Source organism: Lichenostomus cassidix, chromosome 1Aa (genome assembly GCF_008360975.1).
Source record: "Lichenostomus cassidix isolate B80296 chromosome 1Aa, HeHo_3.0, whole genome shotgun sequence".
Classification (NCBI taxonomy): domain Eukaryota; kingdom Metazoa; phylum Chordata; class Aves; order Passeriformes; family Meliphagidae; genus Lichenostomus; species Lichenostomus cassidix.
Genome location: NC_139480.1, coordinates 47707464 through 47733796, shown reverse-complemented (window position 1 = coordinate 47733796; position 26333 = coordinate 47707464). Strand labels below are relative to the sequence as shown.

Genomic DNA, 26333 nt, shown 5'->3' with positions numbered 1-26333 from the left:
CAATCAGACGCGCAGCTGGCGGGGAGTGCCCCTCACGCGCATGAGGCGGGCTGGCGGCGTCCCGGGAGCGATGGAGCGGGACCGGGGAGAGGTGAGCGGGACGGGACGGGATGGGACGGGACGGGACGGGATGGGACGGGGGCTCGGCGGGGCCTCCGACGGGGCCCAAACTGGGCTGCTCCTGGAGGCGGCGGGGGGTCCGTGTGATCCCGGCGGAACGGGCCCCTGCGTCCCCCTCAGCTACCTGAGGGCGCTCCAGGTGATGCTGCCCCTGCCTGGGAGCTGTGGGGACTTGTAATGTGTCCGTGAGTTTCACTCGCCTGTTGAGGAAGAGTAACAATCCAAGGGTGCTCACGTCTTGCCATCTGGTGGAAGGTGCACCCACACAGGGACTAGAAGGCGATGAAAATATTTCTTTTTTAAAAGAGTTCAGGCCTTTCAGACGTCAGGAATGCTGTCTGAGGGTCTGGATCCACAGGAGAGCAACTCTTTGTTCAGAGAACAACCTGGGAGCGTTGGGTCTGTTTTGTGTGAAAGCCAGGGATGCGGGAAGACAGCAGTGAGGGAAGTCTGATTTTCCTGGCCGTGTGTCAGTGATAGCCAGACTCCAGGGATCGCAGGGAATTCAGCACTGGGAGGTGATGGGCTTGCTGCCGATTCTTTGTAGCACACGTGGATGAACAGTTGTATCCTCCTGTCTCATGTAGCTGTTTGGGTCTGCCTTTCTGTTCCATCACTCCTTATGCTGATGCTGACTTCTTGCTGCTCCTTCATGAATTGCTAACACCTTTTCCCAGCTTCTTTCGTGCTTATTTGGAGCCTGGTTCAAGATTCTCCTAGTCTGAGACACAATCACTGTTTTTCTGTGCTTTTCTTCAGTTGCTGCCTCACAGCTCTTCTGCTGTAACAGCAAGTACAAAGAGCTAATGAAGGTGTTTAGCTGTGGAGGCATCGGGTTGTAGGCAAAAACCTAATTAACAAACGTTCTGCCATCCTGCTGGTGCAGTTTCTAAACCACGGCCAGCTGCAGACCATACAGTTTCCAGAGGACATGAACTATCTTCAGGGCCAAGATGGCCCTGCTGACTTCAGGTGGTGCTGTTCTTGTGATCTGTGGTGGCAGGAACATGCAGCTTTGTGCTCTGCTCTGGAAGTCTGTGGTGGTTTTATTGTGATGGTGTCTGCACTGCTGTGCTGTGCAACTGTGTTGGGAGAAACATTGCTTGGAAGGACACAGTCTCATCTGTCCTTTGTCAGATGCTTTGCCCTTTTTCCATGTTCCTCAAGCTGTTTTCTGTCTAGCTGCAGCCCTGTGGCACTTTCCTCTTGGGAAACAGAATGCAGCCTGTGGAATACCAGTGAAGTGACCTGTCTGGGGATAAGGGTTCAGACTCCTGCCTTTGGGGTTGTTATGTGGACTCCTTGCTTGCCCCGAGGCCACTCCCTGGCCCCAGAGGCCCCCTGGCAGCACAGACAGGTTTGTTGTGCAGTGGGGTGTAAAATGTCTATTTAAAGCAGACTGGCTGTTTCTGTAGTTGGTGTCTGCCTTCTGCCGCAAAACTTCGTCTTTGGAGCGGATGGAGGAGGAAGGTGACGACGACGAGGAGGATGATGAATTGGACATCTTTGGGGGTTATGACAGCCTCACGTGCTACAACAGCAGCATGGGCAGTGACAGCAGCACCTGTCTGGAGGAGTCCAGTGATGATGAGGTGGCAGACCGGGAAGCTGGAGAGCTTTCGACCTCTCCGATGCACCGTCCATCCACAGGCCGGCTCACAGAAGACAGCGGCTCCGAGCCAGGTACTGCCTGTGCTGCCTCAGACGTGTTTGGGGGCAGTGAAGGGTGTGTGGCTGCACCTTGGGGATGCTTTGGGAGCAACTTTGGATTCAGACTGCGTTTTCTGGGCTGGGTGAGGGATCTGCTCTGTGTAGTGGCTGTTAGCTGATCTCAGCTCTGTCCTTGTAGTGCATTGACTCTGCCAAATGCTCACGTTTCTGACCTTCCTTCTCTCAGCTGTGTGTGAAATGTGTGGGATTGTGGGCACCAGGGAGGCTTTCTTCTCGAAGACCAAACGTTTCTGCAGCGTCTCCTGCTCCAGAAGCTACTCCTCAAATTCCAAAAAGGCCAGCATCCTGGCCAGACTGCAGGTGAGTTAAAACCTTTCCATCTGGCTCTCAGGCTCCATCATGCTTGCAAGCTCTTGTCCTGCTGGGGGATTTCAACCACCCTGATACCTGCAAAAAGTAGCATGGCAAGATGTATGTAATCCAGGAGACTCCTGGAATGGAAGGGGGCTAATTTCTTAAGCCAAGGGATAGACAGCTGTAGCAGAGGGAACAGGAGAGTAGATTTTGTGGTTACCAAGATAAGTGAACTGACTGGGGATGTCAAGATTGGAGGCAGCTTGGGCTGCAGTGGTCATTTATTGGTGGAATTTGTAATCTTGATGAATATAGGTCAGGTAAGGATGACTTATATTCTTGATGAATATATCTTGATGAATATCTTGATGAATATAAGTCAGGCTCCTGAACTTTAGGAAGGCAGACTTCCAGCTTTTCAGGGAGATTCTGTAATTCTATGAGCTTTCCTGGGGATGGAGCAGAATGTGTCTTTATGTAGGGGTAGATGGTTGCTCTCTAATTAAAGATCAAACTGGCATTCCCAGTGGCTTGTTCTTCCTGCCTGAAGTCCCCAGAGAAGGAATGCCAGCTTAAAGATGATGCTCCCTAAAAGCTTAGAAAGGACATGTTGATATTTTACCTGCTGTTTCTTGTTCTGTGAGCATTAATAAATATTGTATGAACCTGAAAATTGGCCCAAGGCAGAGATGCATATGCAGTTGCAAGGGATGATGTAGTTTCCTGTGCCATAACTGTTTCTAATGTTCCTTCTTTTGTAGGGGAAACCACCAACAAAGAAAGCTAAAGTTCTGCACAAGGCATCCTGGTCGGCCAAGATAGGGGCCTTCCTCCATTCACAGGGCACGGGACAGCTGGCAGATGGGACACTGACAGGCCAGGATGGTGAGTGTAGGTGAGGTGTGAGGAGGTGTAGCTGCTGGAGTCATAGAAATGGGGATAACTCGAGGGCTGTAAGCTCTGCAGTCCTCCTCCTCTCTGGTACACTGCCTTGTACTGGTACGATGTGTGTGCATTGCTCTGACACAGGCTGGCAGGACACAGGGCAGTGTCTTTTTCTCTCCGTGCCCTGATGGAGGTTCCTGCCCATCCACTATTGTAGCTTCATCCTCACTCCTTGTACGACTTGGCCTGGAGCATAAGCTCTGTGGCCTCAGTCCCACACGGTGCTGACTTCTGCTGGCAATGATGACTTAAAGGTGTTCTGCTTCTCCCAGCCATTCGCTGCCCCACTGCTTTCAGGCAGTTAATATTTCCCCCCAAGTCACTCAGTGATCAGCTTGAGCAGTAAGCAGTCACTGCAGGTGAAGGAGCAGCAACTTACTGTGTTAGGGAAAAGGGGAGTGCTGGGGCATGGCAGCAACAGGGAGTGATCCCTGAGCAGGCTGCTGCTGGAGCAGAACTGTGGCCTTACGCCAGGAGTGAATGTGGGATTTATCTCTCAGATTAATATTTCTGATTTTCCCAGCACCCTCTGGGGAAATAAGTGCTGCTGCTATGACCCTGCAGTGTTGCTGCTGAGGGGGAAAGCTGTAAAGTTGTTTAGCCCTGAAAGGATGCCTTTTCCCTGGAGTGCTTTAGCCCTGGGCTGGATTTGACTCCTTTTATTGCCCTTTCTGCTCCCCCTTTTCCAAAAGCAAGTGACTGTAAATATTGATTAATAACATGTTTTGCCTCTTTGGCAAAATATGGGGGCTAGTGAGCATGCACTCATAGGGTCTAGTTTCTCACCAGAGAAAATGCAGTGGAATGCATAATCCCTGTGCTATGTCCTAGTGCCTGGACACTGCAGGCTGTAGTCCAGAGGTAACCCTTTGCCTGTTCTGTGATCTCACCTGATTTTCTGCTCTCATGTCTGCTTATAGCACTCGTCCTGGGCTTTGACTGGGGAAAGTACCTGAAGGAGCACAGCTACAAGGCAGCTCCTGTCAGTTGCTTCAAACACGTGAGTTCTACTTTGCTGTGCATGGCAGGGCACATGGGTGTGTCATTGCATGGGCCTCCCCCGTGCCCCTGTGACAGGTGGGGAGCAGAGGCCCAGTGGGTGCTTATTGAGCCCCAGGTGATGCAAGGAAAGTAGGTGGGATTTCTTGCAGCTAAGAATGGGAGTCTCACACTGGGACCAGGAGTCCTGGGGGAAGGAAGCAGAGTGGGACTTGATAGAAACACTCCTGGTAGTGATGTCTAAGATTTTTAGCTTTTTATATTTTTCATATATTTGTAGCTTTGTAGATAGCTAAAGCATGGCTGTAGCTTCTAGTATTTTTCCTATCTTTCTTCCCCACATTTAGGAACAATAAGCTAACCTTATAAACACATTCCTAAGTATTGTTTAGTCTTATTCCAAGAAGAGAACCAACTACAAGAACATTCTGTTTTCTAACCAGAATCTGAATCAGATATAACACAAGTGGGGCAAAAGAAAGCTCTGGACTGCTTCCAGTCTGTCAGGATCCCAGGAATTATTACCTAACCAACTAATCTTTTAATTGGACAGTATATCATGAGTATACTCATCGACTAACCTTATAAAAATTGTAGAATTACTATACCACATGCCATTTTCTCCATATTGTGTATCTGAAAGCTTTCAAGTGAAGGTTTGCTTTTATATTCACTCTGAGATTGTTGGGAAGATCTATTCTATTTTCCAGGCATCAGTAGCAACAGCCCAGTGCTGACTGGGTGCAGAATTAGGTCTGACTGGGGATAACAGTGGGAAGCTAACTTTGCTGTTTGTATGGCTGAGCACAGCCCAGGGTGATGTGCAGAGAGGAACTCAGCTTATGTGAGCCTGGCAGTAGCTGCCCCTCCAGCATGTCCAGTTCTAATAAGACTCATTATATTCTTTTTGAGTTGTGGTCTGATACCGCTGACAGCATTTCCTTTTTCTTGAGGATAGATCAGGCTGACTTGTTGGCAGTTTTATTGATTGTTAGGTGTTTTTATGCCATAGAGGAATGGGAGCAGCTCCTTTGGGATAATAGGACAGCTGGCACTGAAATAGTTAAGCTTTGCTGTATGATGTTCTGCCTTTTGGGATCCTCAATGAACGTCCCAGTGAGATGTTTGGGACAGTTCAGCTGTATTGCAAGGCGTTGGCAGATGTAGGAGTGGTAAGGCATGCAAGCCTGTGTCTAAGGTGAAAGTGTAGCTGCCTAAGACATGTCTCTGAAAGCTAGAAGGGCCTTAGCCCTGCTGATTGTCCACATTCCTCTCCCAACATGGCTTCCCCAATCCTTCAGGTGCCGCTCTTTGATCAGTGGGATGATGTGGTGAAAGGTATGAAAATGGAAGTGCTGAACAGTGATGCTGTGCTCCCCAGCCGTGTGTACTGGATTGCAACTGTCATCCAAATTGTAGGTATGTCTCCGATGTAATTCTCAACAGCTGGGCATGGCTAAGCTCTGAGGGCAGCTTCAGAGAGCTGAAGGGAGCTGGTCGAGCAAAACAGCAGCTCTTTGGAGCTCTACAGCTGCTGAGAGATTTTGGAACAGGAAATACCATGGTGCAAGAGTGAGAGGGAAGCAGTGTGTGGTTCCTCTTTTGGTTGTTGGGCAATTTGTAGGAATAGTTGCTGGAGAAACTCTGGTAAATCTATGCAGAGCTCTGAAGGCCATGCTGTGGGTACTAAGCCTGTGGTGCCAGATTCTAGGCCTCTAATGCCTTTGGTTGTCTGCTCTGTCCTGTCAGGATACAGGGCCCTTCTGCGATATGAAGGCTTTGAGAACGATGCTGGTCATGACTTCTGGTGCAATTTGGGCACAGTGGATATTCACCCCATTGGCTGGTGTGCCGTCAACAGCAAAATCCTGGTACCACCACAAAGTGAGTGTGGGGCAAGAGGGCATATATCTGGGCATGGAGAAGCTTTGGTTTATGCCTAGCACAGGAGGACAGGTGCTCCCACTGTATGTAGGACTACAGTTCTGCTTGTGCTTTGAGTTACAAGCAGCAGTTTGAGTTAGGGAAGCTGGAGACTGCTTGGATTGCTCCCTCTGCATCTCCCTGTCATTGACCTGGGGATGCTGCATGGAGAGCTGATGTCAAACCTGTGGAGGCTAATGCAGGTGGCTTTTCCTCCTTCTAACCCACATGGTGGCTGGACTTAAACTTTGGGGTAACTTTTTGGTCCTATATCCTGGGCAGCATCTCTGGTAAGGGCAGTGGCTCCAGTCCCTGCACAACTAGCAGTTCAGAGAGGGATGCCAGTTTAGTGGAATTCTGTGGCAAGCTGAGATTTGCTTGGTGTGGCTCATGTGTTTTTGCTCTATTACCACTTCCTCATCTATATCAGTGGAGTTGAATGTCTCCTTGGCCCTGTTCACTCTGCAATGGTGATCCCCTCAGCCAGATATGTGGGCAAGCTGGCAAAACAGTACAGAATCTGAGTGTGAAGAAGGCCTTTTAGTACTAATGGACTCTCAGAGAGACGAAAGGCGTAGTGTGGTGCTGTGATTATTTTGGTCATTAAGATGGGCTTTTTTCCTGTCCATATGTAGCTATCCATGCCAAGTACACTGACTGGAGAAGTTACCTCATGAAAAAACTGGTGGGAGCCAGGACCATCCCAGTGGATTTCCACATGAAGGTAAACATGGGAGGCTGTCATTTTGCATGGGGGAAATGAAGCTGAAATCAAGACTTGGTCAGCATGTCTCTTCTGGTTCTGATGTGTGCAATTTTTGTGTGCCTTGAAACCTGGGCAGGGCAGGGGCAAGGAGTGCTTCCACATGCTCCTAAGCTACCTGTTGTGATGCTGTGGGAAATGGCACAGCCTCCGTGCCCTCTCAGCACAGCAGCTTCTCCTTTGGGTCATAGGCAGGCTTTAAAAGCTATTGTCACGTAGTCTGCTGGGAAATACTGGGAATGAGGTTTGGCATTTTGCTGGAGGGACAGGCCAGTGTAGCTCCTGGCCTTTCATTGCCCTGTTTTAGTGCCAGGGAGTAGCTCTGAGAGTCAGAAGTCCAGTGTTTGGAGAACTGTGATTGATCTCACCTCCTATGTCTGTTGTTGCCAGATGGGGGAGAGCATGAAGTACCCGTTCCGGCAGGGCATGCGGGTCGAGGTGGTGGATAAGAACCAAGTGTCCCAGACACGGATGGCAGTGGTGGACACTGTGATTGGGGGCAGACTGAGACTCCTCTATGAGGACGGTGACAGCGATGATGACTTCTGGTGCCACATGTGGAGTCCCCTCATCCATCCTGTGGGCTGGTCACGGAGAGTGGGCCATGACATAAAGAAGACAGGTAAGAATGAGGCCACTGCAACCATCTTCTGATTGGCTGTGAACTGCCTGCACCCTGCTGTTGCCACCAGCCTTGACGTGCTGGGAGTGAGGCAGTTGCCTCAGGACCTGGCAGGTAAAGTCAGCTTACTTTTGTGTCTGCTGCTTTTTTATCTGGATAGATAAATGCCCTGTGATCACAGGTCAGGACAGGGGACTGTAGGATTTCTGACCTGAAGCAGGCAGTCTATCCCATTAGTGTGAGAATGCATTCTTTACAACATCACAGATCTTTATAGTCTTTTTAAGGTATTATGTGCTGGCTTTGGTAACACTGGATGCCATCAAGTTGTGTTTTTCTGGACTTTACCAAGAGGAATTGTTGATGAGCTTAGGCTGGCAGAAAAAAAGCAAGACTCGAGGTCTGCTGATCTTTTTGGTTGTGTCTCTATTCCTTGCTGCCTCTCCCTGGTGATTACAGCTGCATGTAGAGGTGTTATCAGTAGTGCTCAGGAAGCTGAGCCAGCTGCTTCTGAGCAAGCCCTTCATCACAGCCCATTTTATGAGAAGTGTAGAGGGACTGACCTGTTCTTTTTATTAAATGGTCTCATATTGAGGGCATTTGTAGCAGCTAAGCTCTCACAGGAAAATTAATAACCAGTATGTTTTCTTACTGCAGTTGCTGCAGGATTTTTACCTCTCTGTGTTTCTTCCATTCCTCACAGAAGAAAAACGTAATGACATGGCAAACCATCCCACCTTCCGGAAGATTTACTGTGATGCTGTCCCCTATCTGTTTAAGAAGGTAGGACAAGTCTGCCTTTCTGTGGATGTCACAAAAAAAGAAGTGTTGAAAGCACTTCCTTCCTTGGGCATGCCTCCTGCTGTGTGGGTTTCTGAGGGTGGCTATTTTGTCTTTCCTACAGCTAAGGACAGTAAGGTGTTTGGGGTGTCAAGGCTGTGGTTAAGCAGGAGCAGGTCTAACTGGAGAGCTGAAAGAACTAAAGGACAGTGACAGATTGAGGGACTCAATTGAAGGGCAAGCAGGGGAGCTTTGAGTTAGAGAGGGAAGAGGATTGCATGGGAGAGACTAGTTCCAGCAAGGAGCTGGATCCTCCTGGTAAGAACTGAGATGACGTTGCTTGCTTTGTTGTGGAGCAGTAGCTGAGTTCTGGGCTTGGCTCTGACTGACCAGAGCCGTAGCAGGAGGTTGCTGACACAAACATAGTGTTGGTTTGGCTGCCTCTTTATATTTCTTTTAATATTTCTGCATTCACCTCCCAACTTGAGTTGAACCAAGTGAAGAAGTTCTAATCCTACTTACACTTGCTGTGCTCGGTGTCAGGATGGGACTGTCCCATAGCCCTGGCAGCACATGGTATATCAGAGTCTCCCTTAGGTACGAGCTGTCTATTCTGAAGGTGGATGGTTTGAGCAAGGCATGAAACTGGAAGCCATTGACCCCCTGAATCTGGGCAACATCTGTGTGGCCACTGTTTGCAAGGTAAGTTCAGTGGGCCTAAGGGGGTCTGCTGTGTTTACTTGAGATAATCCAGCTTCTCCTCGGGTCTTTTCAAATTAATAAGACCAGGTAGGATTTTACATGAGGGCAAGGAGAGGGCTGTCAAGAGAGATGGATGGCTGTTGTGTGGAGGGAACTGGGAGGTTTCCTCAGCAGTCTGAGAAACTGTTGTCCATGTGTACCTAAATGGACTGTGTGAAGAGGAGCATGCTTGGTCTGCGAGCTAGAGTCCAATGTGTGTGACTGACAGCCACCCTTCTTCCGCCCTTGGGCGTGCAGTAGGGAAGATTCATTCTCCAGCTCTGAGAGTGCATGGAAAGGCCTCTGTGGAAAGAAGGGAAGAGTTGTGAGGTGACCTCTATGTGGGGAATGGCATGAGGAAGCTGAGCATAGATGTGTCTCCTTGAGTCTCTCTTGAGGTGGTAATAGGCTCTACTCTTGTGCTAGTGTTGAGATGTAAATTGTTTGCCCCAGTTTCCTCAGTGAAGTATGTTGAATGTAGAAAGCATAGCATCAATCTGGGCTTTTCGTGCTTCCTCAAGATGTTTGCCCTCGTAGAACACAAGCTGAGAACTTTGACACTTGGAGTTTGGCAGTGGGATGCTAGGAGAGCTATTTGTGTCTGTAAAATGTTCCCTTCAGCCATTGCATGGAAGTGGAAGAGTTTGGCCTGCCTATTGTATTTGGTAGGCATCAATTACCAGTGAGTGACAGGATGGGACAAGGCTTGTTGCTGTACAAAGTAGCAAATCCAAGGGCGGTTCCCTTCCCTTCTACACAGTACCAACTTCATGATCTGGCTGGTGTAGAGGGCTTTTGGATTGCCAATAAAGTGTTTCTGGGGGAGAACAGAGCTCCTGACTATTTAAGGCTTTTCACATAGTCCTTTCACAAGGCTCTCAGTGTTGGTCCCAGTCCTGCTGAAATTGCTGCTTTGGGGTTTAGCTTGTGTTGACTAGCATATTAGGAGAAGCTACTGCATGCCTTGGGGAATACAACATTGCATTTTACTATGTAGTGGCAATTATGATTGATCTGTGGGGACTCTTGGGAGAATCTTTTGTGAGGAGGAGAGGATTTAGAGCAAGCAAAGCTCCACACTGATGCCTTCACTTCCATCTCAGGTTCTCTTGGATGGGTATCTGATGATCAGCATTGATGGAGCCACATCTGATGATGGCTCTGACTGGTTCTGCTATCATGCCTCCTCACACGCCATCTTCCCCGTGAACTTCTGTAAGAGGAACAACATCGAACTGACCCCTCCAAAAGGTGAGATTTGGACTCTGCTCTGGGGTACAAACCTGCATGCAGAATCTGATGGGTGCTGCTGTTCTGAGAGAGGTCAAGTTCTGATGAATGAAAACAAGATCCCAATCCACTTGTTTTTCAGGGAGACAGGGCTAGTTCAGAGAGCCAGGCTGTTTGAGCTCTGCCCATATACCAAGTCTTGGTTAACTCCTGGCAGATCAGTGGGAGAGGTGTATGATCTGGAAACTGAACAGAAGAGGTTTTAAAGGATGAGGAGGCTGGGAAGGGATAAGTAGAGCCATTGCTGCATGAGTCAGTATTTAAGTGTCAGGAGTCATCTCTATTCTTTTCTCTATGAATAGATCTGACATAAGTATTTCTTTAAACTCTGAAGAGTCAATCACCCTAGAAGTGATTTTGCTGCCTCATTTAGCCATACCCAAAAAAGCCTGCTCTGAACTTCCGTGTTGCAGCATTTTTGTGCAGTACTGTTCCATCTTCCTTTCATGTTCCCGCTAGTGGGAGAAAGAAAGATTGGTCTTAGTGGTGTGTTTGAACATACCACTTCCAACCTGCTGAAGCTCCTCACCTTTTTCTGTGGTCTGGTCTATGGCTGACATGGATGTTGAGAGCTGCAGCTTGCACTTTTCTGTATTTGTCTGCTGGAGAGGGGTGCTGGACTCCCATGGAATCCATGCACTAGATTCATGTCCAAGATCAGGCTGTATGTATTGGTTCATGAACCTGTTTTGCAACCAGTTGCTGTGCCTCCTTCCTGCCTACTCTGCCTTTTCCCCCAGCTGGTCTACCCAGTGACTGCCTTTTCAGCTCTTAGTGTTTGTTCCTGCTGCAGGGTACGATGCAAAGACCTTCAGCTGGGAACGATACCTGGAAGAGACGAAAGCAAGACCTGCTCCATCACGGCTCTTCAACACAGTGAGTGCTGCCAGGAAGAAATGATGTGTAGGGATGCTTGGAGTGAGCAAGGAAGAGTGCGAGAGCTCTGGCTGTCACAGGATCACTGAGGTTGCTCAGGACCATGTCCAGATGACTTCTGGATGGGTGGAGACTCCACAACCATGTGGGCAACCTGTGCCAGTGCTTGTTGGCACTCATGGTAGAACACGTCTCCTGATGTTGACAGGGAAACTCCTGTGTTTCAGTTTGTGCCTGTTAACTCTGGTCCAGGCACTGGGCACCACTGAGAGGAATCTGGCTCCATCTTTGCACTCTCATTTTCAGGTATTTATACACATTATTAAGGTACCCCTGGGCCTTCTCTTCTCCAGTATGAACAATCACAACTCTCTTAGCCTTTCCTTAAAAAGGAAACAGAGGGTCCAGTTCCCTCATCATCTTCCTGGCCCTTTGCTGGACTCTCTCCAGTATGTCCATGTCTCTCTTGTACCAGGGAACAATTCAGGTGTGGCCTCATCAGTGCTGAGCAGAGGGGAAGGATCACTTCCATTGATCTGCTGACAACAGGTTACCATTAGCCTTCTTTGTCCCAAGGACTTATCACTGGCCCATGTTCATCACTGTGGCCAATGGGATTCCCAGGCCCTTTTCTGCCAAACTGTTTTCCAATCAGTCTGCCCCCAGCTTGTTCTGGTACCTGGGGTTCTTCCTCTGCAGGTATGGGATTTTGCCATTTCTCCAGCTTGTCAAGACGCCTCTGGATGGCAGCACAACCCTCTAGTATATTCTGTCTCTCCACCCAGTTTTCTACCTCAATCAAGCTTGCTTGGTTTGACATGACACTCTGACATGTCATCCAGACAATTAATGAAGATGTTGAATAGGATTGGACCCAGTATTAACCCCTGAGCTACACTGCTAATTATTAGCCTCCAACTAGACTTCATGCCACTAATAACCATCCTCTAGGCCCAGTCACTTGTAATCTATCTTGCTGCTTCCGCACCCAGCCTGTATAGTTCAATCGTCTTATCTATAGGGTTCTTACGGCAGACAGTGTCAAAAGCCTTCCTGAAGTCAGGACAGACAATATACAATGACTCTACTGGGCTGCAGCTGGCCTTTTAAGGAGAGCTCAAGGCCCAGGAGTATGTACTCTCTAAGTAAAGGCCCTGTTTGGCTGGTAGGGACATGAGTGTCCTGCCTTTGTGGGTGCAATGATATGTTGGTCCCTCTTGAGTGTGACCTGTGATTCTCTAGTGTTTCTGTGAGCTCCAGGCTCCTGGTGGGTTCTGCATTGCTTATGGCCTGTGGTTGTGTGGCTGGTGTGTTGGGTGAGGGGTGGGAGCTGCTTTACATCAGCAAAACTGCTGCAGCACCTGGGCTGAGATTGACTAAGGACACAGCTGGCCTTGGATCTGGTTTTGGATCTGTGGGCTTGTTCTCTGCGTGCTTTAGGGTGGAGGCTAGCCTGTGTGAGGGTGCTGTTGGCCAGATATGGGTGTGGACTGACTGCAATGGCCTTAGCTTTTCTTTTTTCATTTTTTATGCACCCAGGACTGTCCAAACCATGGTTTCAAAGCAGGCATGAAGGTGGAGGCAGTGGACCTGATGGAGCCCCGGCTCATCTGTGTGGCCACAGTGAAACGCGTAGTCCAACGTCTCCTGAGCATCCATTTCGATGGCTGGGACAGCGAGTATGACCAGTGGGTGGACTGCGAGTCTCCAGACATTTATCCTGTGGGGTGGTGTGAGCTGACAGGCTACCAGCTTCAACCTCCCGTGGTTCCAGGTGAGTGAAGATTTTGCTGTGGTTTCTAATGCTAGAGATAAAGGTTTCCTTCCTCCTGTTCTGTTAGTGGCTCCTTTGGTTTTTGGGCCTTGTAGGGAGAAGCAAATGGCCTCCTTCAATTGCACTGGCTACCATAAATCTTCCTCTATTGCCACACATTCTAGCAGCTGGCAGAGGGAGGAGTCTGAAGGGGAGAAAACAGCCTGAGTTTTGAGGTTGGCTCTGTTTTCCCTCTGTTCCCTCACCTACACACCAACAGAGAATTAATTGCTCCTGAGGAAGTTGGGTAGAATTCCAGGTGGTTCTATCCCTGCACAGCTCCCTTTTATTAAGTATATCTAAAACCTTAGCCAGGTAGCAGTGGGAGCTCAGCCCATGCTCCCTTTTCTCATCAACTCTCTGACTCTGTCTGTTAAAGGTAAGAGCATCCTCTGAAGAGTTCGTTCCTTCCCTTGTCACAGGGAGGCCACTGCCTCACCTTTGCAGATGTTTCCTTCTTGTCCCAAACTACGAATCTTGTTTCTTTACTGCCCCTGCCAAGTCTGTACTGGGCCTCTCTCCCCTGTGCTGCCCCAGCCTGCCACCCTGGGCCCTCACCTGGAAGCACTGACAGCAACTGCACTAGAGCCTTGCTTTCCCCTCAGCTGGTTGTCTTGGGAAGAGGGCTTTGGCTTGGGGGGACGGGTATATCTGTTTCTCGCTTATGTCACTTCATCCCAGTTACCTACTGGTTATGGGACTTGGCTTTCGTTTCCCTCTCGTCTCCATGACAGAGCCCACAACTCCAGTGAAGGCCAAGGAGGTGCCCAAGAAGAAGAAGAAACCCTATGGAAAGAAGAGTGAGTGATGTTTGATTAGCGCCCTCCCGCTCGCTCGCAGGCTGGGCCCAGTTAGAGGAACCCTGTCCATGTCCCATCAGAGCAGGAGAGAGAGGCCTTGTCTTGCTGTGGATGCCCTCAGTCGGCTGTGGGTTTGCCAACACAGCTTCATCCTTCTTACCTGCCCTGTTTCCTAAAGAGCAGAGAGCTGTGTGTGGGAAGGATCTGTTTTGCAGTCTGTTTTCTGTTGGCCAGGGTATATATGGCACTTGCTTCCAGGTGTGAGGTTGTGCTGCTTTCCCTGCTGTGTCCATGGTTGGAGAGAGATGGTTGCTGCAGCTGGAGGGTAGCTGGAGAGCAACCCTGCTTTGTGCTGAGGGAAAGAAGGCCTTAAGATGGCTGAAGAGGCCAGTAGAAACCATTTTATCGTTTCATCTTGTCATTGTTGTTGTCATTGTTGCAGTAGCTGTGGCAAATCATGTAGACAGACATGAAATTCCTTCCTGGGGGGTGGAGGGGAAAGGACATCTAAAGAATGTAGAGATTTTCAACCTAAATGAAGAGGTCAGCTAAAAACCAGAACATTACAGTTACAGTGTCTGTGCCTTGCAGCAAGTATGCTCATTGCCTAGGACTAGACCCAGACAGGTAAGCAAAGCTGACTCCGCACTGATTCCAAGAGGACCTGCTCCTTGGAAGTTAAGCACATGCTGAAGTGCCTTGCCTTTAATGAAGGAGAACATGAAGGAGCATATGTTGAGATGACGACTATAGAATTTTTCTCCAGTAGGCTATTTCTGTTGCATAACCAGTTGGCAGCTAACGACCATGTAGCTTTCTGTTCAGTTGTGCTGGTCCCTGGCCTGTGGTTTCTCAGAGGAGCAGGGTTGCTGATTTTCCAGGGGAAAAGTAACACGCTTTTGCCCATACTCTGTTATCTCTTTGTTAAGGAAAAAAGTTACCTGCTAAAGCCCGCAGTGTCAAGCAGACTGTCAAGAAGCCTTCTGCCACGAATACAAGACGAGAAGCAAAAGCTGCCAGCCGGGCTTTGCCAGAGCCAGCACCTGATGAGAGTAAGGGAATGAGTTACTCTACCCCGCAGCCACATCCACTTCTGCCCTGTACACCCTCTTGACCACTGAGTCATGGCTGCCCCCAGACAGGGAAAGGCAACAGCATGTCAAATGTCCTTCCCTACTCCTCCAGAGAGTAGAAGAAAGCCTTTGCTTGCTCTCCCTGGAAAGGTTTGCCTCCCAAGAAGGTTTGGTGGGAGCAGTACAGCTCAGTATCTCAGTGCTGCTAATGCCTGCTGAGGACCTAGCTGCCCTGCTGAGCAGTCTGGTTGCATGAGGTCAGGGAGGAGAGACAAGGTGGATATGTCAGAGGTGGCTGTCACATCCTAATCCCCATAAGGGCTGTTGCAGCATGTGAACATAGCCCCTCGTGCTGTAGTGACCAGAAGAGCAGCTTGGTCACCTGCCAACCCTAGTGGGTATGGGGGAGGAGGGTGGGTGAGGTGCCTTGTGCACATGGGGATGGAGAGTCATGAAGGTCCTTCCTGTTTGCCTAAGTTTAAGTTCCTGTATGAACTCGGGCAGATTGAAAATGGACCACACCAGCTTTTCCTCCCTTGGGAGTTGTTCTTGGGAGCCAGCAGCTGCATGCTGCCAGGGTTTAGTCCATCCTGAGTGCTGCTGTGACCATGGGTAGATTTGCACTGGCATGACAAGGCTGCCTGTGGTGAGGGAACCTCAGGAAGTGGGCTGACCCCAGGGCCTGGGACATTTTGAGCACCTGCATGAACAGAGCTAGTTTGGAGGTGCTGCAGGTAGTGCGAGTCAACATGGGTTGATTTTATTTACTTATTTTTTCCCTCTCTCTGGCTGTCTCTTGTTAGTCATTGCTGTGCGGGTGAAAGAAGAAACCATTGACCCTTCAGATGCAGAATTTGGAGAGACACATCTTCCTGTTCCCATCAGCAGCATAAAGCAGGAAGACACAGACTGATCCTGGAGTATCCCCCAGCTGCCCACAGCAGCTTCTCCTTGTGGCTCTTTAGGGAAGGTCCTGGCAAAGGGAAGCAGAGGACCAAAAGGGCCTTCCCTTTGTAAAGCAGACCACCCTGCAGCATCACACTTCTGCTTTCCTGTTGTGCAAGAAAATTTCCCCAAGACTTGTCATATTAAGCCCCGGGAAACAGCAGAAAGACTGCAGGTGTGCTGAGGAGCATGACCAGGGTGGCTGCTGTGGTTGTGCATGCCTGATTTTGAAGGCACCTTTTGGAGCAGGAGCTCAAAACCGAAAGAGGCTGACAGAGCACAAAAGGGCAGTTTGGATTCTTGGCTGTGGCTGGAGATGACAAGCTGCTGTCCAACATGACGAGTGCAGGACATATCAGAAAAGGAGCTTCCCCTTTGGTGCTGTGCTCTCCAGTCTAGGCACTGCAAACCCCAAGAAAATCAGGACAGAAAAAGTGGAAAGAGGTGAAGAAACAATAAAAGATTATGATGCCTCCAGAAGAAGTGAGACATTTTTCACAGAATCATAGAATGGTTTGGGTTGGAAGAGGACCTTGAATATCATCTGGTTTCAATAACCCTGCTGTAGGCAGGGACACCTTCCACTGGATCAGGTTGCCCAAAACCCCATCCAACCTAGCCTTGAACACTTCCTGGGATGAGGCATCTACAACTTCCCTGGGCAACCTGTTCCAGTGTCTTACCACCCTCACAGTAAAGAATTTTTTCCTAATACATAATCTAAAACTACTGTCTTTCAGTTTGGACCCATTCCCCCTTGTGCTGTCACCACATGCTCTTGTAGGTAGTCTTTTCCCATCTTGCCTGTATGTTCCCTTCAGCTATCAGTAGGCTGTAATTAGGTCACCTTGAAGACTTCTCTTTTCAAGACTGAACAATCCCAATTGTTTCAGCATTTCCTCACAGGAGAGCTACTGCATCCCTTTAAGCATTTTGGTGGCCTCCTCTGGACTCATTCCAACAGGTCCATGTCCTTTTTGTGCTGAAGACCCCAGAGCTGGATGCAGCACTGCAGGTGGGGCAGAATCCTCTCCCTCACCCTGCTGGCCATGCTGCTTTGGATGCTTTCCCTCATCTTGGGATGTTTGATTGGCTTTCTGGGCTGAGTGCACATGGCTGGGTCATGTCCATCGTCTCATCCACCTGTACCCACAAGTCCTTGGCAGGGCTGCTCTTGATCCCTTCATCCCCCTGCCTATGCTGATGCTTGGGGTTGCCCGAACCCTATTGCCACACCTTGCAGTTGGTCTTGTTAAACCTTGTCAGAATTCCATGTGCCCACTTTTGGCCCTGTTCAGATCCCTATGGATGGCATCCCATCCTTCAGGTGAGTCAAGAGCACCACTCAGCTTGGTGTCACCTGAAAAGTTGCTGAGGGTGCACTTTATCACTCTATGTCATTAATGAAGACATTAAATAACACAGGTCCCAGTAAGGACCCCTGAGGGACAGCACTGGTCACTCATGTCCATTGGGACTCTGATCTATTGATCACTACCCTCTGAAGGCAACCATCCAACCCATTCCTTAATCCACCAAACAGTCCACCCATGGAATCCATCTCTCAGTTTGAAGGGAGTAGTAGAGGACGGTGTCAAAAGCTTTACAGAAGGCCACCTGGCTCAAGAAGCTTTCCTTCATGCATTGCAGGAGTCTCCTGGATTGCCTGCAGCTTGCCTTGGTACTTTCCCGGCAGATGTCAAGGTGGCTGAAGTTCCCCAGCAGGACTGGAGCCTGTGAATGCAATGCCTCCTGTAACTGGGGCAAGAAGGCATCAACAGGCCTTCTTGTCATGTAGCTGAAGTTCCCTTTGTTGCCTCAGTCTGATTTTACCCACAGGCTTTTGGCTGCTCATGGCTGTTCTTCAGAGACAGCTCTTCACTTTCAATCCACCTCTTGACATTGAGGGCAACCCCTCCACCTCTCCCTCCTCCCTTTTCTGAACAGCCCATAGCCATCCACTCCAGTCACACAGTTTGTCCCACCAAGTTTCATTAATAGCAATAAGGTCATAACTTCAGCATGGTGGCCTCCAGCCCCTCCTTTGGGTTGTTACCCATGCTGCGTGCTTTGGTGTAAAGGCACCTCAGCTGGTTGGCTGCATCACCTTCCTTGAGGAACACACCTTAATTCCTTTGAGGTATGTCCTTGGTGTATCCCTGTTGGCTTCTGTTACCTCAGGAGTCCCTGGCTCACCTCTGTAAAACTGCAAATTTTATCCCATGTCTGGTAGCTCTTTGAGTCACCTGCAGAGGGACCTCACTAGCACCCTTTATGCTTTATAGACAGGTGGATCCCATCCCTCCCTAATGTTACAATCATTAAAGCCCACCCCACTGTCACAAAAGCCAAAACCTCCATGGCACCAGCCTCAAAACCAGATATTCATCTGCACTTACGTGTCTGCTTCTGTCATTTCTTGCTTTAACCTAGAACTTCAAAGGACTTAAAGCATGGTTTGAATTTTTGATTTTTTTAACAGTTGTACTGTAAATTTGATCTACAATCTGTACCCTAAAGCCCTGTGACAAACTTCAGGAAGAGGCCAAAGGCTTGTGTATTGCTTTCCAGGCTACCAAAATCCACAGTAAGTCAAAACATAGCTTTATCTGTAAATCTACCTTTAAGCCTTTTCAATTTAAGCAAACTTCCAGGGCCTGGGGTCCCAACCTATGCAGCCATGAGGAATAGGTTGAGCACATTACTTATGACGGGATCACTTACAGGGTCACTGATCCCATTTCACCAGTCAGATCACTGATCAAATTCTGCAGGGAAAAAAAAAGGTTTCCATCTGCTTATGTTTTAATTCTGAGGAACTGCTGGAAATTAAGGCAACATTTTCACTAATAAGTTTTAAGCTTTCTAGCATAAGATTTGCACCAGTGCAGGACCTTACTGGTTGGTGCCAGTTGCAGTCCCACTCAGGGCTCTTCTATGGTTTTGGAAGCTGTGAAAGTGCTCTCAAAAACAAAACCAAACTTGTAGATAGCAGCTTTTCCACATGGCTGGAGGAAGCCTTGGAAAGAAGCAGCAATATTTGGCTTCAGTTTTTGAATTACCAAGACATGCTGCAGACTCTTCAGAACATGCCTCTGTGTCCTGCAAAACCAAACCTGCATCTTTGGCAAATCAGCATTGTTTTGGTGGCACCAGGCTCTCCTTTGTGCCTTGGGCAATATCCATGTCTCCATGGTTGGGGACAAGTCTAGAAAAACCGTTCTAGCCAGAATGTGGGTACAATTGTACGCCCAGCACTTGTCCTACAAACCTTAAGGAACATAAGCTCTGCTTTTACTGAAGCCTCTGGCTGGAGGTATTTTGGACCTCTTTTTCTTGCTGGGCTTGCTTGCAGCCTTAGTCTTGTGAGGATTGGTTTCCCCAGTCTCATCTCGGCCCCAGGCAGGACAAGTTTGGAAAGTGGTGGAAAGCTTCACCTTCTGCCCCTGGGCTTCTGCAGGGGACCCACAGGTGGCTCCTACACGGAGGTTGAGTTTGTTGATCCACCTGAAAATGTGGCAGAAGATCAGGGAAAGGCATGAGAGAGGACAAAAGGAAAGGCAAAACTCCGTGCCGTAAGTGGATGATCTCTTCCAAGTCAGGCCAGGTCACCTGGGTGACCTCTGAACACCTGAATATTTACCCACCTCAGCTTGTGGCTGCTTTCCCTGCACCCAGAAAGCCCAGGCAACTTCCATCCTTGCACGGAGGTGTGTGCTCCACCTCATCACCATGGGAAAAGACCAAAAATGGCCAGTGTGCTGTGAGCTTGTGCCTCCAGCTTGTGCCTCCCCTCTCGGAGGGTCCAGCTTCTCCCAGGCAGGTCTCTAAGGCTGTTCCCCCCTCGTGGCACTCACCTGTGCAGTGGAAGGAGCTGGCAGTCACAGTGGAAAGGCACATCCTGCAGGTTGAGGATCTCCAGCCCTGTGAAGTTGCTCATGTCGGGTATGTTGCTCATTTTGTTGCTCTCTAGGTAGAAGCTTCTGATCTTGGGACCAAGGCCGGAGAAGGCATGGGGGGAGATCTGCAATGGAGGGAGGGTGAGTCAGAGGCATACTGATCAAGGCAGGGGAGCAGATCTTTGCCCCTGCGCTTCTGATCATCTTTGGGGGCCTGAGAACCTGTCCTGAACCTGGCGGCCCTGTGGAAGAGCTGCTTTAAAGAGGGGGGGAATTCAAGTAACTTTAATTAATTCAAGCAGTTTCAGTCTCATTTTGGTGCTCACTAGACCCCTGTTCAGGCTTCTTAGAAAGGTCACATGCAGGAGGTCTCAGAGTAATCCTTGTGTGCTGTTAAGATACATAGTTTTTATCCGGGTGCTGCTAGCACCACTTTCTTGAGAGGATGGAAATATTTGGGTAATAGCAGTGAGGAGTCTTGCAGGACAGCCTGTAATAAGAGAAAGAGAAATCTGACCAGGACTGGGGAAGGAGGTGATTTAGGAAATTATCTGGACCCCACTGAAATTGGGTCTTTAAGGACTGAAGGGAGAAAGCTTCTCCCACGGGAGCTTGGAGCAAGGTTGAAGCAAAGCAATACCACAACTGAGCCTGAAGAAATCTGGCTTCCCAGCCAGGCTACAGAGTATCTCCTGAGGCCTTGGGAATTTGGGGACACCTGTTTGTGTGCCCCTATAGGAGCCACCAGCCCTGGGCAGTGGAACCTGTGATACGCCCTGTGGTGCCACTGCCCCTTGGTCCCATAACACACTTACCCGCTCCAGGCCCATGTGGTCCAGATAGAGGTGCTGCAGACTGGAGGCCACCGGCAGGAAGGCATTGTCCCCTATGTGCTTGATGGGGTTTTGGGACAGCTTCAGCTCACTCAGGGCAGGCAGGCCCCATAGGGCTGCTGTGGGCACCTCTGTTAGGTGGTTTCCCTCCAGCTGCAGCTTTTCCAGCATCTTGGTGGGAGCCAAGGCAGCAGGGGCAATGTGCCTGATGGCGTTCCCAGCTAGGTAGAGCCAGCGGAGCCCCCTGGCCCCGGCCAGGTCACCCTCTGCCAGCTCCCCGATGGCATTGTGCTGCAGATGGAGGGAGATGAGGTTGGGCAGGAGCCGGAAGGCGCCCGCAGGCACACGGGTGAAGGCGTTGTGGTCCAGGTCGAGGTAAGCCAGCTGCGGGGCTCCCTCGAAGGCAGCGGCCGCCAGTGTGGAGAGGTGGTTGTTGGTGAGGTACAGGTAGACCAGGCTCTCCAGCCCCCGCAGCGCCCCGGGCTGCAGCACCCTGATGCTGCAGCTCTGCAGGTGGAGCGACACCAGCTCCTTCAGGCCGGGGAAGGCATCCGGTGGCACCGTCCTGAAGGTGTTTCGGCGCAGGTCGAGAAGGCGGGTGTCCCCAGGGAAGTCCTGAGGGATCTCCTGCAGGTCCCTGTTCTCGCAGGACCCATGATGGAAATCGGGGGAGCAGACACAGCCCCGGGGGCACTGCCTGCTGCTTGCTGCCCGTAGCTGCTCTGGCGCGATGGTGGGGCTAGGGGGTGGCCGGAGGCGACTGCACCTCATCTCAGGGGGCTTCAGGGAGTCGAGGGATCGGCCACGGAGGGCAGGGGGTGCAGCACAGGCACCCTCGGCCTGTACCCGTGCCCTCGCCAGCCACTTGTGGAAGGGGCGCAGGAGGCAGGAGCAGAGCAGAGGGTTCCCATCCAGGCTGACCCTCGCCAGCCCCCCGGCCCCAGCCAGGGGTGGCAGCCCCTGCAGCTGGTTCTCGCGGAGGTCCAGCATGCGAAGCTGGGGACTGCGGGCAAAGGCGTCGGGTGCCACGTCCTGGAGGGAGGCATGGTCCAGGAAGAGGTGCCTCAGCGAGGCCATGGCCAGGGCTTCCTCGGCCACGTAGGTGATGGGGTTGTGACCCAGGTCTAGCCTGATAGCCCCATCCAGCCTGGCCAGGGCCTCGCCAGGCAGCATCTGCAGCTCGTTGTGGTCCAGGCTCAGCCTGCGCAGGGCAGGCAGAGCAGCAAAAGCCTCGCTACCGAGCACGTGGAGGGAATTGTGGGACAGCCGGAGCCATCTAAGAACCTGCAGACCCTGGAAGACCATGTCTGGGAGGTAGACCAAAGCATTTGCCCTCAGGTCAAGGACAGTGAGGGAGCCCAGATGACCAAAAGCACCCGGCTGGATCTCCTCAATGCGGTTCCCCTGCAGAATGAGCTGCTGGAGGGAGGAGAGCCCATCCAGGGACTCCTGGTAGAGGAGGGCTATGCCGTTGGAGGCCAGGTTGAGGTAGACAAGCCTCCCCAGCCCCCGGAAAGCCCCTTCCTCCAGCCTCTCCACCTTGCAATGCTGTAGGTCTAAGTGTGTGAGATAGGGGGTAGCAAGGAAGGCTCCCGCTGGGATGACCGTGAAACTGTTGCCCCGAAGGTCTAGCTTTTTAGTGAGCTGTCGGTCACACAAATAAAACACTGAGTTACCCCAGGGCTGCCATACCTATCTTCTCTCCCCATCCCTCAACCTTTCTTTCCCTTGCCCACCTCTGGGATGGTGTCAGGGATGGCCATCAGGCTCCCGTTGAGGCACAGGACACTGGCACGGAGGTTATCGCAGACGCAGGGTGCAGGGCAGCGGGTGGCAGCTGTCACTGCCAGGGCTGCTGTGAGCAGGAGGAGCCCCCAGGATGGTCCCATGTTGGACAGCACCTGGGGCTGGGAAGAGACACCAGTAAGACCAGGAGAGAGGCCAGGCTCCCATGCATCCCCAAACAGCATTGCCTGCTTGGCACCCCATGTGCCAAGAGGGCTGTTGCTGTGACCTGGTGGGGCAAATCTCACTGTCTCTTGCTCTTGCGCTGTGAGCAAGTTACAAATGAGGAAGAGAGTGGAAGAAGGAGAGGATGAGTACTTGGAATTAAAAGTAGAGGTCACAGTTGCAGGTCACTCACAGGGAACTGGCTTGAAGAACACACCCCACACCACCCCACACCCTCCCTTTTCTTCACATATCACTAATTTCAAGATTGCCTTGGTCTGTACAAGCTATCAATATCCATCCTACAATTGTTTTTGTAAGGCAAGCAGGTATAGCCATGCAGGGAATGTGATCACACAGGCTTTTGAGCTGCTACCCTTCAAATGCAAATGTCCCATGTCTCCACCACCCTGGTCATCTGCCGCCCAGCTCTCTGCCTCCTATCCTGGACACTCCCTCTGCTTCCTCCTGTAAGCTATTCATACCAGTGTTTAGAATAGAACTCCACTGTTTAGCTACAGGAAGGACAGGTTGGTTTTGGCTGGGCAGGAGTGAGCCCCTGGGGCGAAGGTACCAGAGAGAGGCCAAGGCTGGGACAAACACAGAGGAGGCAGCAGGCTGCAGATATGACCAATACACCCCCTAAGCTCTGAGACAGCAGCAATGGGGTCTGCAAGGCTCAAACCTGTGGAGCCACTGTGGTACACAGCCCCATGCCCACTGTAGCTCATTGTCCCCTCTGGTCCCATGCTCCACCTCTGTCCTGCTGTCACCACAGCTAGTCCTGCTGCAGCCCACACACACACTGGGGTGAGCCCCCTCCTGCACAACCACTGGCCAGTGCCACCAATGTAATGCCCCCAGACTCAGTCTCTGTGCTGTCCCTGGGGTGCTGCCACATGCCAGGCATCATCCCATCACTCCCTCCCACATACCTGGAGGGTTCCTACACCCAAGGCTGGGAGTACCTGAACTTCAAGACGCGGTGAATAGAGGAAAGCAGCCCCTGCCTCGTCTGGCAACTGCCAAGCTCCTGCACTGGTGTTTGCTCTCCTTGCAGAAGTGAGAACTGAATGGGCCCCGTTGTGTTGCTTTCCCAGCAGCTCTCACCGAGCAGAGCCAGAAACGTGGGAGGAGGAAAAGGACGGGGGGAGGAAGGGTAAGCCACCCCTGGAGAGAGGGCAGCAACCCAGACACTGCCTCCCTCTCGATTCGCAGGGGGCTGGGAGCACCAGCCCGGCAAAGCCAATGTGGGGTTTGCATTCACGGTTTGCCGGCTGTGTTAGTCTCAGGAGCTACAGAGGTGCAGGGCAGAAAGGTGACATCCAGCCAAAATTGCAATGGCAGTGGTAAGCCTGAGCAAAAGGAGAGGCAGCTGACCAGTTGTGCCACGTTTACAGCCCTCTGCTCTCCTCATTTTGCTTCTTTGCTTGTTTAGAAGAGGCTGGGGTGACAGTGCCTGTGTGACACATCGTTAGCTTACAGAAGGACATGGAGGCATTCATTTTACTCCCAGACTGTCGTTTCACTCTCCCAGGGAACAGGAACAGATCTGCAGCTTGACAAAAATATGGAAGATGTGACACTACTATCTCCTTCCCCTTCAAGCCCTTCCCCTGTTCAGCAATCTCAGCTGCCAGAACCAGTATATCTGAATATGGACACTGGTTTCTTTCCAGACCTGCCAGCCATCTCTTACCTCCACCTAAGGGACAATGTGGTAGAATGGCTCCAGCCAGGCAGTTTCAGTGGTCTGGGGAACCTTGACTACTTCCACCTGAACTACAACATCTCTGTCCTGTTTCTGGCCACGTGGCATCTCAGCAGCAACCCCATCTGCTAACCAATGCAGAATCATCCATGGCATCCACCATATCCCCACCACAACTCTGGACACTGTCCCACAGCCCACCCTGCTCCCCTCTGCCTGGCCCTTCCATCATCTCCCCTTGCCAGGAGTACCCACCCCTGCCTGGATAACAGCCTGGACAGCAAAACCTCCCTGGCGGTGGCCTGGGCTCTGCTGGAGAACCATGGAGAGGGTGAGGTGTGATATCAGGTGCTGAATGCCACATCTGGCTCTTCCCCAGCCTCACCCCAGGCTTTTAGTTTGTTCATTTACCCAGCAATGATCTCACCAGCTTCAGCTTTACTGAGGCTGCAGGAGGCAGCCAGTCTTTGCTCTCCCTGATGGAGCATGGGACATGAAGGCAGCACCCCTGAACTTCCACTTGTCAGGTCTAACCCACCTCTGCCAGGCCAGATACTTTCACTTTCCATTTGTTTGGCCTCTGCCTGCAAGGAGCTTCTTCCCATTACTATCACTGCACTGCTCCCAGACATGCCCAGAACTGCTCCACGCAGAACTCTGCAGCACCCCTGCCTTGCTGGGCTGAAGAAGTTCAAACTAAAAATACATCTGACAACAGCAGTGCTTTTGGGGTGAAATGGCTGCACAAGACAGTCTGAAACAGCACTGGAATGACCCCACATTCCTTCAGAGTGCTGCTGGGAACAGTCATCCTCTGGGAGCAATTTCTAATAGAAACCAAAGTTAGTAATTCCCAGCCTCATTTTTTTTCCTAATCCAAAACCATAATGCAATTTTAAGGGACTTCTTTATCCATGTCCTATCTAAAAGCAAATCTGTCTTCTACAGAGACAATCACTTCTAGCCTCATACCCCCCTTTTTCCTACAGACATCTCATCTTGACACTAAATACCAGGTGAAAATTTTATTTCTAAATATTGCTTTTGAAAACCCTTACAGGATCAACCCTCACACTTGCCTGCTGCTATGGCTTGGCTACTCAAAGCTTGTTGCACAGGTTTCCTCCAGGATCTGGCCCACATGTCCTTGTGCAAGCAGCACATCCCTCTGGCTTTTCTGGGATCCTTGCACACACATGATCCATGAGACTCACTGCAGATGGGCTCCTGTAGAGGTGGACCCCTTGGCTTGGCCTCTGCATCACATTCTTCTTCTCCATGATCCTTCTCCACAGCAGAGGGATGCAAAGAGCAGCAAGAGACCATGAAGCTTCAAAGAAAGCTACACAAGGTTCAAGGCTTACAGAAAGTTTTTTTGTGTCTCAGTTTTGCCCTCAAGCTCACAGAAAAACTTAAGGACAGGATGAGGTGAAAAAGGCAGGGTTCAGATTGCAGTGATTGAAACTCCTGTAGGTGTAGATAAAAATCAACCTTTGGTTGATTTTTACCAATCTGGACACAGGAGTTCAGCTTCAGTCTGGGAAACCAGAATAAAATGCATTTTGCTCTTAGCCTCAGGGCAGCCTCTTTTTAATGAGGGGACACTGCTCTTACCCAAAAGCCAACACTTTGCCACCAAAATGATGAGACACACTGCTTTCCTGAGTCTGCTGGGTCACAGCCACACCAAACTTCCCCCAGCCACCCAATTTCACCAGAACAGGCTCACATGCTGGAGGAATTCAAGCAGAGAGTGCACATGAGTAGGCCTGGCACATAGCACACACTATTTCATTCCAGTGTCTCCAGCCTTCTTTTCTGTCCATGCTGCCTGCACAGCCTGTCAGCTCACACCAGCTTTTCCTGCATCCAGGCCAAGCATGTGCCAGCTGTGGCACACATTACCTCTCACAACAAAAGGACAGCCAACTGTGTCTCCTTGCCTTCTTCCCAGCACTATTTATCCTGCATGTCAATGGTAAGGGAAGATGAACAGTCTCCAACTGAAAACAGAGAGGGAAGGAACAACTCTGTGCTGCCTTAGAGATGTATTGATTCTCAGAGGCTTGAAAGAAGAGGGAGCAAGACCAGCCTGATCTTGTGTGCTCAGGAGTGGTACAGGCAGGTGCCACAAACCCATATGGGCACATGGACAATCCTCCAGACAGATTCAGGGGCATCTGCTGCCGCTTGTTCAGTGCAAGAGAAAAGCACAGCCTTCTCTC

At 50.6% G+C, this 26333-nt stretch overlaps 2 protein-coding genes across 6 annotated transcripts; one reads left to right on the top strand and one right to left on the bottom strand.

Annotated features, from left to right (window-relative positions):
• The first annotated feature begins 6 nt into the window (after nt 1–6).
• On the top strand, nt 7–16444 carry L3MBTL2 (L3MBTL histone methyl-lysine binding protein 2). 2 transcript variants are annotated; one of them, XM_085048673.1, is made up of 17 exons: nt 7–91; nt 1536–1803; nt 2018–2151; nt 2907–3030; nt 4011–4090; nt 5391–5508; nt 5839–5973; nt 6648–6736; nt 7166–7397; nt 8101–8180; nt 8775–8879; nt 10022–10169; nt 11002–11084; nt 12624–12858; nt 13632–13697; nt 14627–14749; nt 15574–16444. In XM_085048673.1, exons 1-17 carry the CDS (start codon nt 41–43, stop codon nt 15681–15683), a joined length of 2181 nt encoding a protein of 726 aa, XP_084904799.1. In that variant the 5' UTR covers nt 7–40; the 3' UTR covers nt 15684–16444. The 2 variants fall into 2 exon arrangements, with proteins under 2 accessions (XP_084904799.1, XP_084904800.1); XM_085048674.1 differs by lacking the exon at nt 13632–13697.
• Nucleotides 16445–17525: 1081 nt separating this feature from the next.
• On the bottom strand, nt 17526–26273 carry CHADL (chondroadherin like). Of its 4 annotated transcripts, none has more exons than XM_085048670.1 (5): nt 23333–26273; nt 22184–22354; nt 20430–22091; nt 19573–19739; nt 17526–19222 (listed from the first exon to the last, which is right to left on the bottom strand). In XM_085048670.1, the coding sequence occupies exons 2-5, from the start codon at nt 22334–22336 to the stop codon at nt 18988–18990; spliced, it is 2217 nt and encodes a 738-aa protein (XP_084904796.1). In that variant the 5' UTR covers nt 22337–22354; nt 23333–26273; the 3' UTR covers nt 17526–18987. The 4 variants fall into 4 exon arrangements, with proteins under 4 accessions (XP_084904796.1, XP_084904797.1, XP_084904798.1 ...); XM_085048671.1 differs by having other exon boundaries at nt 23366–26273; XM_085048672.1 differs by having other exon boundaries at nt 22184–22348; nt 23366–26273.
• Between the last annotated feature and the right edge of the window lie 60 nt (nt 26274–26333).

Excerpts from the sequence above, each read along its gene's own strand:
- L3MBTL2 (XM_085048673.1), top strand. The coding sequence starts at position 41 with ATGAGGCGGGCTGGCGGCGTCCCGGGAGCGATGGAGCGGGACCGGGGA. Across the intron at positions 92-1,535 it reads TGGAGCGGGACCGGGGAGAG|TTGGTGTCTGCCTTCTGCCG; the intron begins GTGAGCGGGACG and ends CTGTTTCTGTAG. Across the intron at positions 8,880-10,021 it reads GTGTGGCCACTGTTTGCAAG|GTTCTCTTGGATGGGTATCT; the intron begins GTAAGTTCAGTG and ends CTTCCATCTCAG.
- CHADL (XM_085048669.1), bottom strand. The coding sequence starts at position 22,417 with ATGCTGTTTGGGGATGCATGGGAGCCTGGCCTCTCTCCTGGTCTTACT. Across the intron at positions 22,092-22,183 it reads TCCCTGACACCATCCCAGAG|CTCACTAAAAAGCTAGACCT; the intron begins GTGGGCAAGGGA and ends TGTGACCGACAG. Across the intron at positions 19,223-19,572 it reads CAGCTCCTTCCACTGCACAG|GTGGATCAACAAACTCAACC; the intron begins GTGAGTGCCACG and ends CCACATTTTCAG.